General features: G+C 46.1%; 1 protein-coding gene and 1 long non-coding RNA gene across 2 annotated transcripts in view; one reads left to right on the top strand and one right to left on the bottom strand.

Moving 5' to 3' along the window:
* The window catches only part of LOC117644812, a 15,901-nt gene extending 11,637 nt beyond the window's left edge, over positions 1 to 4,264 (top strand). Inside the window, exon 4 of the mRNA XM_034384445.1 lies at positions 3,878 to 4,264. Coding sequence (XP_034240336.1) covers positions 3,878 to 4,225 — 348 coding nt within the window. The 3' untranslated portion in view covers positions 4,226 to 4,264. The remainder of the gene's footprint in view (positions 1 to 3,877) is intronic.
* Positions 1,757 to 2,323, bottom strand: LOC117644814. Its single transcript, XR_004587671.1, has 3 exons — positions 2,200 to 2,323; positions 1,882 to 1,932; positions 1,757 to 1,805 (listed from the first exon to the last, which is right to left on the bottom strand). It is a non-coding gene; the product is annotated as an uncharacterized LOC117644814 (long non-coding RNA).
* Positions 4,265 to 12,154: the final 7,890 nt, after the last annotated feature.

Genomic DNA, 12,154 nt, shown 5'->3' with positions numbered 1-12,154 from the left:
GTAATTTCTCATTGTTGGATGTGTTTGTAACTAAAGGCCAGGCTCTTGCTCTTGCAGCAGAAAATGTAACAATGCCACCACTTGAATTGGCCACAGTGGCACCCCTAAGTAGCACGGGAATGAATTGGCACAAAATGCCGCTGTATAAGTCTGGCTGGATTGAAACCATAATTTTTGTATTAATCTGTCTTTCGGTAATTGCCGCAGCAGCATATTGGATTGATAAAAAGACTAGTGCTGTGTCAATGTTGTGGAGCTGTGGTAGGGCGACTGTCCGCAAATTTGCTGGGGCATCAAAGAAAACTGTTCCGCCGCCGGAGAGTGAGGAAAATGAGGATGAGGTAGAGCTCAGAAGCATGCGCCAACGGGCGGCGGCGAGGTTGTAAGAGTAATAAGGTCCCATTAGAATTAATCTAGGTATAATTTTCTTTCTGTAGTTTTCTTTTTTTTTTAGCAGTGTTTTAGAGTAGGGTACTCAGCAGGCACCGACGTGCTAGGGAACAAAACTCCTGTGTGACTTGCTACGAGGACGGCCGAGCCAGGGAAGGACCAGAGCCGACACCGTCCCGGAGCACCAATTGGATCACCATTTCCTTGACCTTCCACCCAAAATGCCAAGTCTTTGAGAGAGGAGGCACAGTCGTGGAAACGACTGCCCAAGCTGAGGCCCTTTATGGGAGGAAGCCGGACAAGCAAGGAAGGTGTTTGGCGCGCCTTGCTTCAGCCGAAGGGTTTTGGGGGAAGTATGCCACACTACTTGTTAAAAATAAATTGATATTTGGATTTGTAGTGTTGGCTAAGTCCAGGCGCTTGACTCAACAGTTACTCAGAGTCGCGCGAGCTGTGGCTAGGCGCAACGCCTCCCACGGCCGACTGCGGTTACCTTTGGTGCCAATAGCAGTTCTGGCACTCATCATCAACGATTTTGCAAAGGATGAAGAAACGACCCTTTGCCATCACGAGCTTCGACGTCGGCGATCAGTCTAAGTCACACGGGAGTAAGCGTCCCTGCCCGGTAGTTTGCGAGTGAGAAGAGAGAGAATGGGTCTAAGTATAATGTTAGGACACCATGTAATCGATAGTGCTAAGTCTAGATTAGGAAAAAGAAAATACAAAAAAAATAATTTTAATGGGCGTAGTTTTAGAGTTTGTTTGGGATAAAATAATTTAGTGTTAAACTGTGGTAAAAGGACATTGTCTTGTTTTTTTTTCTCATCTTCACTGCTCATCAATTTTTTTTGTATGTGTCCATGTCATGATAATTTTTCTGAAAATACATGTAGCCGCTATCAACTTTTGAAATAATTGTAAATGTAAAACAAAATTGTATTACTGGTGCTGGTCTCACACAACCTAATTTACCTAGAAAAATGTTCAAACGTTAAGAGTTAGCTATCTTAGTTTGTGCCGTTGTCGGGGTCGACAATTTTGACGCTACACGGATGTTGCGGGGGGAAACTCAAATCTCGCGCCGCTCCTGTCACCAAGCCCGCTCACTGCCACCTAGAGCGCGAGGCGGGCGGCGCGAGGATGAGGTAGTAGCGGCCGTCCGCCGGGCCCTTCGCGAGCCCGCGGAGCGGCCGCGGAGCGGCACTCCAGGCGGACACTCGGGGCAGTCGTCCGAAGTCAATCCCTTAGACAAGGTGTGTGAGACCACCCCGGTCCTAATCGGTTCAATATATCTTATACCCAGTTGACTTGAAATCCGTCTATTAATCATACTCGATCTCCGAACCTTCTACCACACCATCGAAACAGAACGGTCTCCTTATCACATTCACTCTTGGACTGGTATTAACTAAAACCTGAAATAAGAAGGAGAAATCATTGAGGATTCCCAGAGTGGATCACATTTTTACTTCTTTGCGAACGTATACTTACATATTTATTCTGATGGTTTGGAGGAGGAGGGATTCCTACAAGGTTCAGAGGCTGCAAAAGAGGACGAAAATTGGTTAGGTTCCTATGCTGTCTTAATTTATGACTTTCCAACCAATGTACAAAGGAAGAAAAGGGGATTGATGCTTCAGTTAAAAACAGAAGCTGAAAGAATACTATCGTTTACACTAGGTATTTCAAATATATGACAGAGGGGTCCTAGAAGGGATGCAAAGTGCAGCGAGTCGCGGGGGCGAGAATGGACGGATGGGCGAGAGAAATTTGAAAGGGGGACCGATCGGAACTGCAAAATCCAAATACCTGGCATATGTTCTCCGACTGCGACATTTTCGATGGAAATGTATTTCTTCACATCTTTGGTGTGATGGTGCTTCGCGTTCGCGCCTTTTGCGGAGGACCGTATTCCCCGTCTCAGCAAGACACCACTGTAAAAAAAATATTCTGAAATTTCAGACAAAATTTGACTGAAGTTAATTAACAGTAAGGGGTTCTGAAATTTCAGACCATTTCGGCGGTCTGAAAATTTAGAATAGGGTGGTCTCAAAGTTTAGAATTGGGTGGTCTGAAAATTAAGATTTAGGTGGTCTGAATTATTAGACACGGCCAGTCTGAAGAAAATTCAGACAAAAACAAAAAATTGTATCGTTGAACCTTCACTCCATTGCGAGAGAAGTCTTTGATAGAACTTGCGCGTAACTTATCGGCCGTTCTCTTTACTCGGAAACTCCGAATATCTTGGTATTCGAACCATCGAATCCTCGCTCGTCGGCTTTGCGGGTTATCCATTACACCACGGGACCGCTCTGAGAGCACGGCTGCAGGATGCCGATGACTCCAAGCGCGCTTGCTGGACGCTGAGAGGCCACAAATAAACAAACAAAGCGCGTGTTGCGGGAGTTAAACTGCGGACAATTTGGGCTGTTCGTGAATATTTAAGATTCTGTATCGAGCGCTCAAATATTGCGGTTAAATTTGGTCAAATGAGGCAACCAGTCTGACATTTCAGAACAATACGTCTCCCGTTTCAGACCCATGGTCTGAAAATACACAACCAGTTTGAAATTTAAGATCAATCGGTCTTCCTTTTCAGGAGAATAGTCTGAAAAGGCGATTCAGACTACATGGACTTGTACTTAGTCTGAATTTTCAGTCACCCCTGTCAGACTTTTTGTCTGGATGGTCTGAATTTGCTTTTAAGACTGCGAAAGTCTTAAAATTCATCCGAGGATTCTTCTTTAGAATACTTCACTGTAAAAGTTAATATCCGGAATAAACGACGGACCCTTCGGCAAAATAATTGCCAACGGTTCCTTCGTTAATTTACGAAGCTCTTCGTATATTTACAAAAACCTTCGTTAATTTTTTGAAAAATCTCTGCTGATTTTACAATCACAATGGAAATTTACGAATTACCTTCGTAAATCTACAAAGATCCTTCGTAAATTTACAGGGAACCTTCGTTTACAAACAAAGAACCTTCGTTCATATACAGAGATTCTTCGTAATTATACGTCTGGAATTAACGACGGATCCTTCGGCAAAAAAATTGCCAACACTTCCTTCGTTTATTTACGAAGGTCCGCTGTAGATTTACGAAGACCCGTCGTAGATTAACGAAGCCCATCGTAAATTTACGAAGCCCTTCGTAAATTTACAACAGATTTTGTAAATTTACGATTTTTTCTTCGTAAATTTACAAAGAACCTTCGTAAATTAACGACGAACATACGTTGACTTACAAAAGTTCCCGTAGGAAAGAAACATTTACAGTGCACTTTTGGACATTCCCAAAAACCCTTCGGAAAATATTCCGTCGTAAATTCACAACATATTTTTTACAGTGTTTCTTAAGGCTAAAAATTTCGTCGGATTTCCCATTTAAGCGATATTACGCTCAAAATTTTCTTCTTTTTTGCCCTTTTTGAGTCGGATTCTGACTCCCCTAAACATGCGGAAACGTTGCACACTGTGTTCGCAGGACGTGCGCGACACCGCCGTTGAAGCCGACGCCCTGCTGGAGAAGATTGCCTCCGTGAAGGCGCGCGGCGAGGCCGAGGCGGCCAAGCCCGACGGCGAGTACGGCGGCGACGTGGACGCCATCCTGAAGGACGCCGACGAGCTCGTCAGCACGGCCGTGTGGAACAACAAGCACATCGACGTCATGGTGGACAGGCTCATGTTCGCCGCGGACGTCACCATCTTCCTCAGTTACGCTCCAGAAGACATCAAGGCTGCCCTGAACTGCGGTGCGCTTTGCATGCGCCGTGCTGATCGCAGCCGCAGCCTGCAGTACGCGGCTCGCCTTGCCAAGGATGGTTCGTGCTAAGGGCTGAATCGTTGAATTACATATTGAATATCAAGCTGCGATGCGTTTTTTCGAGCTCACGAGTCGCAATTTTCTACCACCGCATCAACCCTCATTACAAAACCAAGTGTGGGAGAGACATGCAATAGATAACGTAGGACAGTTGAGTAATTATCTGACAGAACAACGTATCTTCATATGGAATCCCACGGTGAATAAGGGAAGGTGGGGAAATGATGGTTTTTGCTGAAGTCAACCCAATAATACCAATAACACATCCGTAAGTACACTGCGAGAAAGGTTCACGGTAAATCCTGTACTGATTACTCCAGACTTCACCGTACTTTTTTATGGCAAATCTCGTACTTTTTTACCCGGCAATACCTTGCTTTTAATACCTTTCAAAAACTGCTAAAAAATTTCAGTCGCTCGACCCTCTTTTTTCAAGATCCTGATGCACGTAACTGCTGAAGTCGAAATCCTGGACCCCCCTTCCGACCACTCGTTGAAAAGGTCTTGACGAGACCTATCGAAAGGTGCAATAAAATTTTTCAGTCGGTCGACCCCCTTTTTTCAAGATCCTGGTGTGGTCAATTATTGGAAGCGGCCTTTGTTGGGACCAGATCTGGTCCTTCCTACGGCATAGACTGTACGGAAGAACGGTAACTACTGTTAAAAGACTACGAAATATTTTGTAAAACAAGTACGGTAAATACTGAAGGCTGTATGGTGGATACTGGTTTTTGAAGTACGGTAAAGTTTGGCAAAAAAAAATATTCAGGATTTACCGTCATTTTTTCTCAGAGTGAACGGGGTAAAATGAAACATGAAGGAAAATCGAGACAAAGCGCTTTTTTTTCGGTTTTTGTCGTGTTGCTATCTAGCGGTTGTTCAGAAAACCACCGTCAATTTTTTTTTCGTGATCTAGGAGGCCGTGGCAGCTCACAGGGAACGCACGAAGGCAATCAGAGACTCGCCGGGGTTGTTAAGAACTAAAGGAAACACCTCTAAAGTCCAACAGGTTTTATAAAGTTAGTAAAAACCTCCCCAGAAACCTCGATTAGAGCTCGGGTTCTCGTCCGAACGAGGTTTAAATCTGTAGGCAATTATGTCAACATAATCAGGACAAAATTTGGTTCCGTTATGTCTACTCCCGGGCTGCCTGTTCCAGATGGAACACAATTTTGTTACCTTGTAGGGAAAATAGAGACGCACCTTTTCGCTCGAAACATGAGGCCAAACATACTCCACTGTTCTTAATTTCAAGTAATTAATGATTTCAACACGAATTTGTTTTACTGCCTGACCGGCATCTATGCTCTTCGTTTAGTAATTTCATGTGACAAGCACAACTCACGACTTCTTATACATTTTTCGGCTCTCTTTTGTGACACCCATTTTTCTCCCCTCCAGATTCTATATCGTCTCCATTATAGTTTCCAATCATCTTTAAAATGAATGAAAAGAACTTAAAAAGCTCAAAACCCGCCTAAATGATTTAATTCTCCATACTTCTTTAACATTCCTTTCTTATGTCTCCTATTACCCCACATTGCAGGGGAATATGGGACGGCACTCCGAGGGTTCTTGAAAGGTCCCTACTGCACCTAAAAGTCTGAAATTGGGTGGGAGTGTAGCCAAAGGGTCAACGAACAAGTGATGAACATCTCAGTACCTCAAAATGAAATTGAAAGGGGGAAATTCACAAAAAACCTCGAAATTTGTCTCATATTACCCCGTTCTACGGTACAGTAGGCACCAGGTTCCGTGGATAAAATTGGTTTCTGCAGGTCCAAAGTCACGCCTTTGCGTTTCTAAGTCACATCTTTAAAAGTCATTGCCTCCCGATTCGAGGTGGTTAAAACTCAACTTGAGTTCGGAAAATGTAGATATAGACGAGGAGACTAAGAAACAGTACACACATGACCGTTCCAACGCAGGAAAGTTTGATATTTGGTGTCCCAAAGCCATGCGCATGCGTTACAAAGACGTATCTTTGAAAGCCAATATCTCCCGAACCGAGGCGGTTAAAACTCAACTTGAGTTCGGAAAACGTGGATATTGACGAGGAGAACAAGAAACAGTACACGCAAAGTCGCTCTGCATGATTGTTACCGTTTTTCGGTAGGTATAGTCCGTTTGCATGCGGTATGCCTATTGGGGATTTTTGTGGCCACAATCACGCTCGTCCTCGCTGACCGCTGGTCTATCGTGTGTGCTCAACGATCAATCGCGTGACGAGCGGAGTCGAGCCGCGCCGGGCCGAGCCGGGTGGAGCCCAGCTGGGCGGACCGCCCCCACCCCTTCACCCCCTCGCCCTGCCGTGATTCGTTCAGGCCGTTATACTAGGCAAACCTGACCTGTCATCGCAAAAGCATGTGCACGTCTCCGGAAAAATTATTTTTCAGTAATGGGTCAGTCCATGCCAACTCGACAGGGCTCGGACCGACACGTGCTCGGAGGCCATCGCCATAGTGGTCGATTGTTGGCCGGTACACGGCAAAAGTGGCGCCTGGGATTCCCAGGCGCTATTCGCACTTTTCAGGCACGGCGCGCTTTTTCCAGGCGCCAGTCTTTTCCCGACATATGATTCCCAGGCGGGGCCTGGAAGTTGCGGGGCATTTCCAGGCCGCGCCTGGGAAAACTGTGGCCAGCGGCCACTTTCCAGGCCGTGCCTGGGAATTATGTACCCTGAAAAGACTGGCGCCTGGAAAAAGCGCGCCGCGCTTGGAAAAATGATTTGAAACCAGACAATGTCTGGAACTAAAGGCCTTGACGCCGAGGTCCATGGCCAGTTGTCCAGGATTTGCGACCTGGGGGTCCACGATGGTGTCCTCGAGGTGCCCAGGACATGTGGAGTCCAACGCCGAGGTCGCCGACGCTTTAGGACAAGCTGGTCCCGAGATACGAGGACGTACCACAAGGAGTCCGTCAAAGCAACTTTTTATTCGGAGGCCAAAATCATCTTCGGCCTCTGGCTGCGTTCCACTTGGGTGTCCGGGACTTTTGACTTCATCATCGTGTTGAGGTGGTGCTAGACTACCAGGAACCCGTCAGCGGTCGTCGTCGGACCTCCGGTGCGCCCAGGATGCCTACGAACGAGAGTGCCGTGCTGCCATACGGTTCAACACCGTTGTCGCCACCACTCAGGTGGTCCCTGGTGGTATCTTCGACGGCCCCGGGACACGGGGGGCCCAACCGTATGGCGTGTTGAACGGCGTTGAACCTATGGCGGCACGGCACCCTCGTTCGTCGCCATCCTGGGCGCACCGGAGGTCCGGTGACGACCGCTGACGGGTTCCTGGTGGTCTTGCACCACCTCAACACGATGCTGAAGTCAAAAGTCCTGGACACCCTGGTTGAACGCAGCCAGCGGCCGAAGATGATTTTGGCCTCCGAATAAAATGTTGCTTTGACGGACTCCTTGTGGTACGTCCTCTCATCTCCGGAACCGCTTGTCCTAGAGCGTCGGTGACCTCGGCGTTGGAATCCCCGTGTCCCGGGGCCTTCGTAGACACCACCAGGGATCACCTGGATGGTGGCGACAACGGTGTTCAACCGTATGGCGGCACGGCACCGTTTTGAGCTCTCGTCTCGCTAATCTTGTGTTTTCCCTGTCGCGTCGTGCTCGCGGCGATCTCAAATTCATTCAGGATAAGCTGGCTCAAGAAAGGGTCCATGATGCAAGAAGATCACTCATAGAGCAGGTTTATTTAAGAAAAGCAGGACCTAACAACGACCCCCTTGGATTTCGCTGATTTTTTGGTGGTTTGTAGTCCCCCATGGTGGGAGTTCATGGACAAAATTTCAGACCAAAAAAAAAAAATTATCTGGGAGATATGGGGATTTTAAGTTTTTTTGGGTATTTTTACACTTATTTTGGGTATTTCTTATATCTCAGAGACCTTTTGTCCGATTGGTTTCAGATTCGGGTTCTAGCTTCAAAATTGAACGGGGAACACGATCGTGCCGTCAGATTTGACCTAAAATATTTTTTTCATGGGGAAACCCACTTTTTCTCAAAAAATTACATAAAAAGTCCCAAATCTTGGGATTTTGCAGTTTAAAGTACCCGATCTTTTTGAAACTGGTCTTATCTTACGCAGAAAGGTCCGCTGAATCCAAAAATCACAGCCAAAAATTTTCCGACGAAACCGTTCTGGAGATATTCCACTTCAAAGTCAGGCAATTTTTTTTCGGCCTAAAAGTTGTGCGATTTTGCAGGGCTTTTCATTCAGAGGCGTTGGGCGGTGAGTTCCAGTGACGCTGGCCTTGTGCGCCGGCTGGTGTTCCCTAGCGTGCCCTTTTAGCGCCTGCCAGGTAGGTCAAGCCGTACCGCAACACATGCGTGTCCGCCTGGTGGCCTATCTCGCCCCTGACGCAAGGTGCTACCGCCACAAACAAAGGCACTCCGCGCCCCGTGCGTTGCTGGCCCAGCCGCTTCCCACTGTGGCATAAAGCTACGGAAAATTATGTCAACAGCTTGTGGTAATTCTCCGTAGCCCCCTTGTCAATATTCTTCGTAGGCTCTTACAGTATTTTCCGTAGGACCGCACAGTTTTCTCCGTAGGACCTTGCAGTGTTCTCCGTAGGACTATACAGTCTTCCAGGTCCTACGGAGAAGACTGTGCGGTCGCACGGAGAATACTGTACGGCCCTACGGAGAATACTGATAAGAGGGCTACGGAGAATCCTGGCAAAAAAAATTAACGGAATTTTCCGTACTTTTTAGCCACAGTGCCCCCTCCCTGACTCCACTGCCCCTCGTCAGAATCTGGAAAAACGATAGGTTAGGTTTACAGCCCCGAAGGCAGGAACTGAAAATTAGTCAAATAAAACACAGATTTCTCCTCAAATTAATCCCAAAACACACTTGAGTCCTCCATGCTGCGGATGACAACCACAGTCGTACAAGAACCGAAGGGTAAAAGAAACGCAGCTCTGCGAAGTCCTACACTCTAAATGTCTTACCATGAAATTTGACCTATGTTACTCGTATGTTACAGGGAATTCGGCGCAAGCATAATACAAAGCAATATTCCTTCGTAATACGAATCATTTTAGCTCTTTCATTGTAAGATACGAAGAAAAACCACCTTCGTATTATGCTTGCGCCATATACTCCGTAATGTGGGAAATTTCTTCATAAGACATTTAGTGTGCAGGCTAAGACAGCGACGCGTGCGACTTAATGTAAACAAAGGGGGAACGGTACGGCTACCGGCAGAATGCAGGCAGGGGTTGATGATGGGAGAGGGAAGGGGAGGTGGTGAAGAGAAGACCGGAAGGACCAGGGGCAGTGGAGTCAGGGAGGGGGAAGCGGCTGGGCCAGCGAACGCACGGAGTGCCTTGTTTGTGGCGGTAGCGCCTTGCGTCAGGGGCGAGATAGGCCACCAGACGGACACGCATGTGTTGCGGTACGGCTTGACCTACCTGGCAGGCGCTAAAAGGGCACGCTAGGGAACACCAGCCGGCGCACAAGGCCAGCGTCACTGGAACTCACCGCCCAACGCCTCTGAATGAAAAGCCCAGCAAAATCGCACAACTTTTAGGCTGAAAAAAAATTGCCTGACTTTGAAGTGGAATATCTCCGGAACGGTTCGTCGGAAAAATCTGGAGTTGTGATTTTTGGATTCAGCGGACCTTTCTGCGTAAGATAAGACCGGTTTCAAAAAGATCGGGTACTTTAAACTGCAAAATCCCAAGATTTGGGACTTTTTATGTAATTTTTTGAGAAAAAGTGGGTTTTCTCCATGAAAAAAATATTTTAGGTCAAATCTGATGGCACGATCGTGTTCCCCCGTTCACTGAAATTTTGGCCATGAACTCCCACCATGGGGGACTACAAATAGGGCTGTGCGGTGATTCGATTTTGAAAACGGTGACGGTGATTTGAATCACCGCCGGTTGCCCCGGTGAACGGTGACCAAAACTGCACCGGTGATTTTCGTATCACCGGTGAATTTTTCATCACCGGTGATAAAAAAAATGAACGGTGATGAACAAATCACCGCTGTTTTCGTTCCCAATGGTTGTAAAAACCCGTTTTTTTGTTAAGTACAGTCAAAAAGGCACGCACACCGCCGTTCTGTGTCAACTTATTGTCTGTTTTGGACACTCTCGCCGCGCGCGACGACCGCCACCGCTATTTCGGACTTTTCTGGAAGCTCGGTTTTGACGTTGATTGGTGATTGGTGACTAACCGGTGTTAGATGGTTAACCGGTGATCGGTGACTAACCGGTGATTTTTAAAAAGCAGTTAACCGGTGATTTTAAAAACAAGATTCGGTGATGCGGTGATTGAAATCACCGAAAAAATCACCGGTTTACCGCATCACCGCACAGCCCTAACTACAAACCACCAAAAAATCAGCGAAATCCAAGGGGGTCGTTGTAAGGTCCTGCTTTTCTTAAATAAACCTGCTCATAAGAAAGAAATTACATAATCATGCAAGCCAAGATGAAGAATGATAAGCCGAAATCAACTAAAGCTTCTACCAGTCAATCTGGTAATTCAATTCAAGGAGAGATCCTGAAACTGCTTCAAGAACATGATGAAGAGGATAGCGTGTTGCAGTTCCTCATCAGCTTGGCAGTTTACCTGAAAGGGCTGAGTAATTTGAACTCCAATCAAATATGAGGTTTTGTTAAATCTTTTTCTGGAAAATATTATTTGTAGGATGTGCAAGTTGCACCGTGATGAAATGAGACTTCAGTGTACTCCTGTTCATCCTGACAAAGTTACAAGTGTTGAAAATTATTCCCAAGATGTTCAAGTCAATGACTTATCACTTACTGGTGTAGCAGATGAGTGTGAGTTTAACAAGATGCCCAGTTACCATTGTATTACGAATGCTTATTGTGAAATTCAACGTGACTATTAGGTAGGTACCATAAAATACAACTGTAATATTTTGCGTTATCTGATCGGTCTTCGTGAATACTTTACTATGGACGTGTTCATTAACAGAGTAAATGGTTTTGATTATGGGCTGAGTGAAAAAGGAAACAAATCACCAACTCTTAATTTAACTAAGACTTAACTTGAAAATTGTACTTGGAAGTTGTATTGTGCTGAAATGTTGTGCTTTGCCCGCTACCTACGCGAAATGGTAGGAGATGTGGTTCCAGAAGGTAATCCTATCTGGAAATTTAGTCTAAAGGTTCGTGAAGTTCTTCAAATTGTAACGGTACCACATGTTGATGATGTTATGGACGGTTATCTGAGTACTTGGAACACCACGAACAGTACCTGTTGTATTTTGGTCATTTAAAACCTAAGCATCACATGCAGTGTAGTTTAAGGTAGTTAAAGAAATGGACCTCTGGCCCCATCATCACATCCTTATTACGTGAGAGGACTCATCGAACAGCCGAGATTTATGCCTAAGTCTCTAATGCTCGGGTTAATTTTCCGTCCTCTGTTGCAAACACAGACACAGACAGATTGAAGACCGAGTACCCTAATTTTTTTTTCCCGCGGTTGTACATCCCTGATGAATCATGTGCCTCTGAATTAGAAGAAAGCACGAAGAAGCTCAAGGTGAAGTCTACAGCTCACAAGCCTCTCAAGAGTCCTGAACGCGACGAAGACAAGGGAGCAAGAAGAAAGGTCCAGAAGAGCTATGACGAAAGTGAGAAGAAGCCGAAGAGAATGAGATGATCGACGTGAAGAAAGATGCAGCTCTAGGCAGTCATAAAAGCAAGAAAAGTAAAGGGAAGAAAAAGAAGAAGTCTAAAAAGAAGAAGAATAGAAGAAATGATGCCGATGAATCCTCGACAGAGTCGTCTTCTAGTTCCCGCAGTTCTTCAACTTCAGAGTCTAGTTCCAGTGATTGTTAACCTCCATCCCGAAGATATCTCAGGAATCCTGTGGCGCAATGGAGCTATCGCTATTCAGGAGGAAGCAATCTGCATGGGTTCTTGTTGGATGCTGAGGAAGCGGCTGAC

This window comes from Thrips palmi, unplaced genomic scaffold (assembly GCF_012932325.1).
Source record: "Thrips palmi isolate BJ-2018 unplaced genomic scaffold, TpBJ-2018v1 HiC_scaffold_18, whole genome shotgun sequence".
In the NCBI taxonomy this organism is placed as follows: domain Eukaryota; kingdom Metazoa; phylum Arthropoda; class Insecta; order Thysanoptera; family Thripidae; genus Thrips; species Thrips palmi.
The sequence above is the reverse complement of the archived record's forward strand: the minus strand, read 5'-3'. Positions and strand labels throughout refer to the sequence as shown.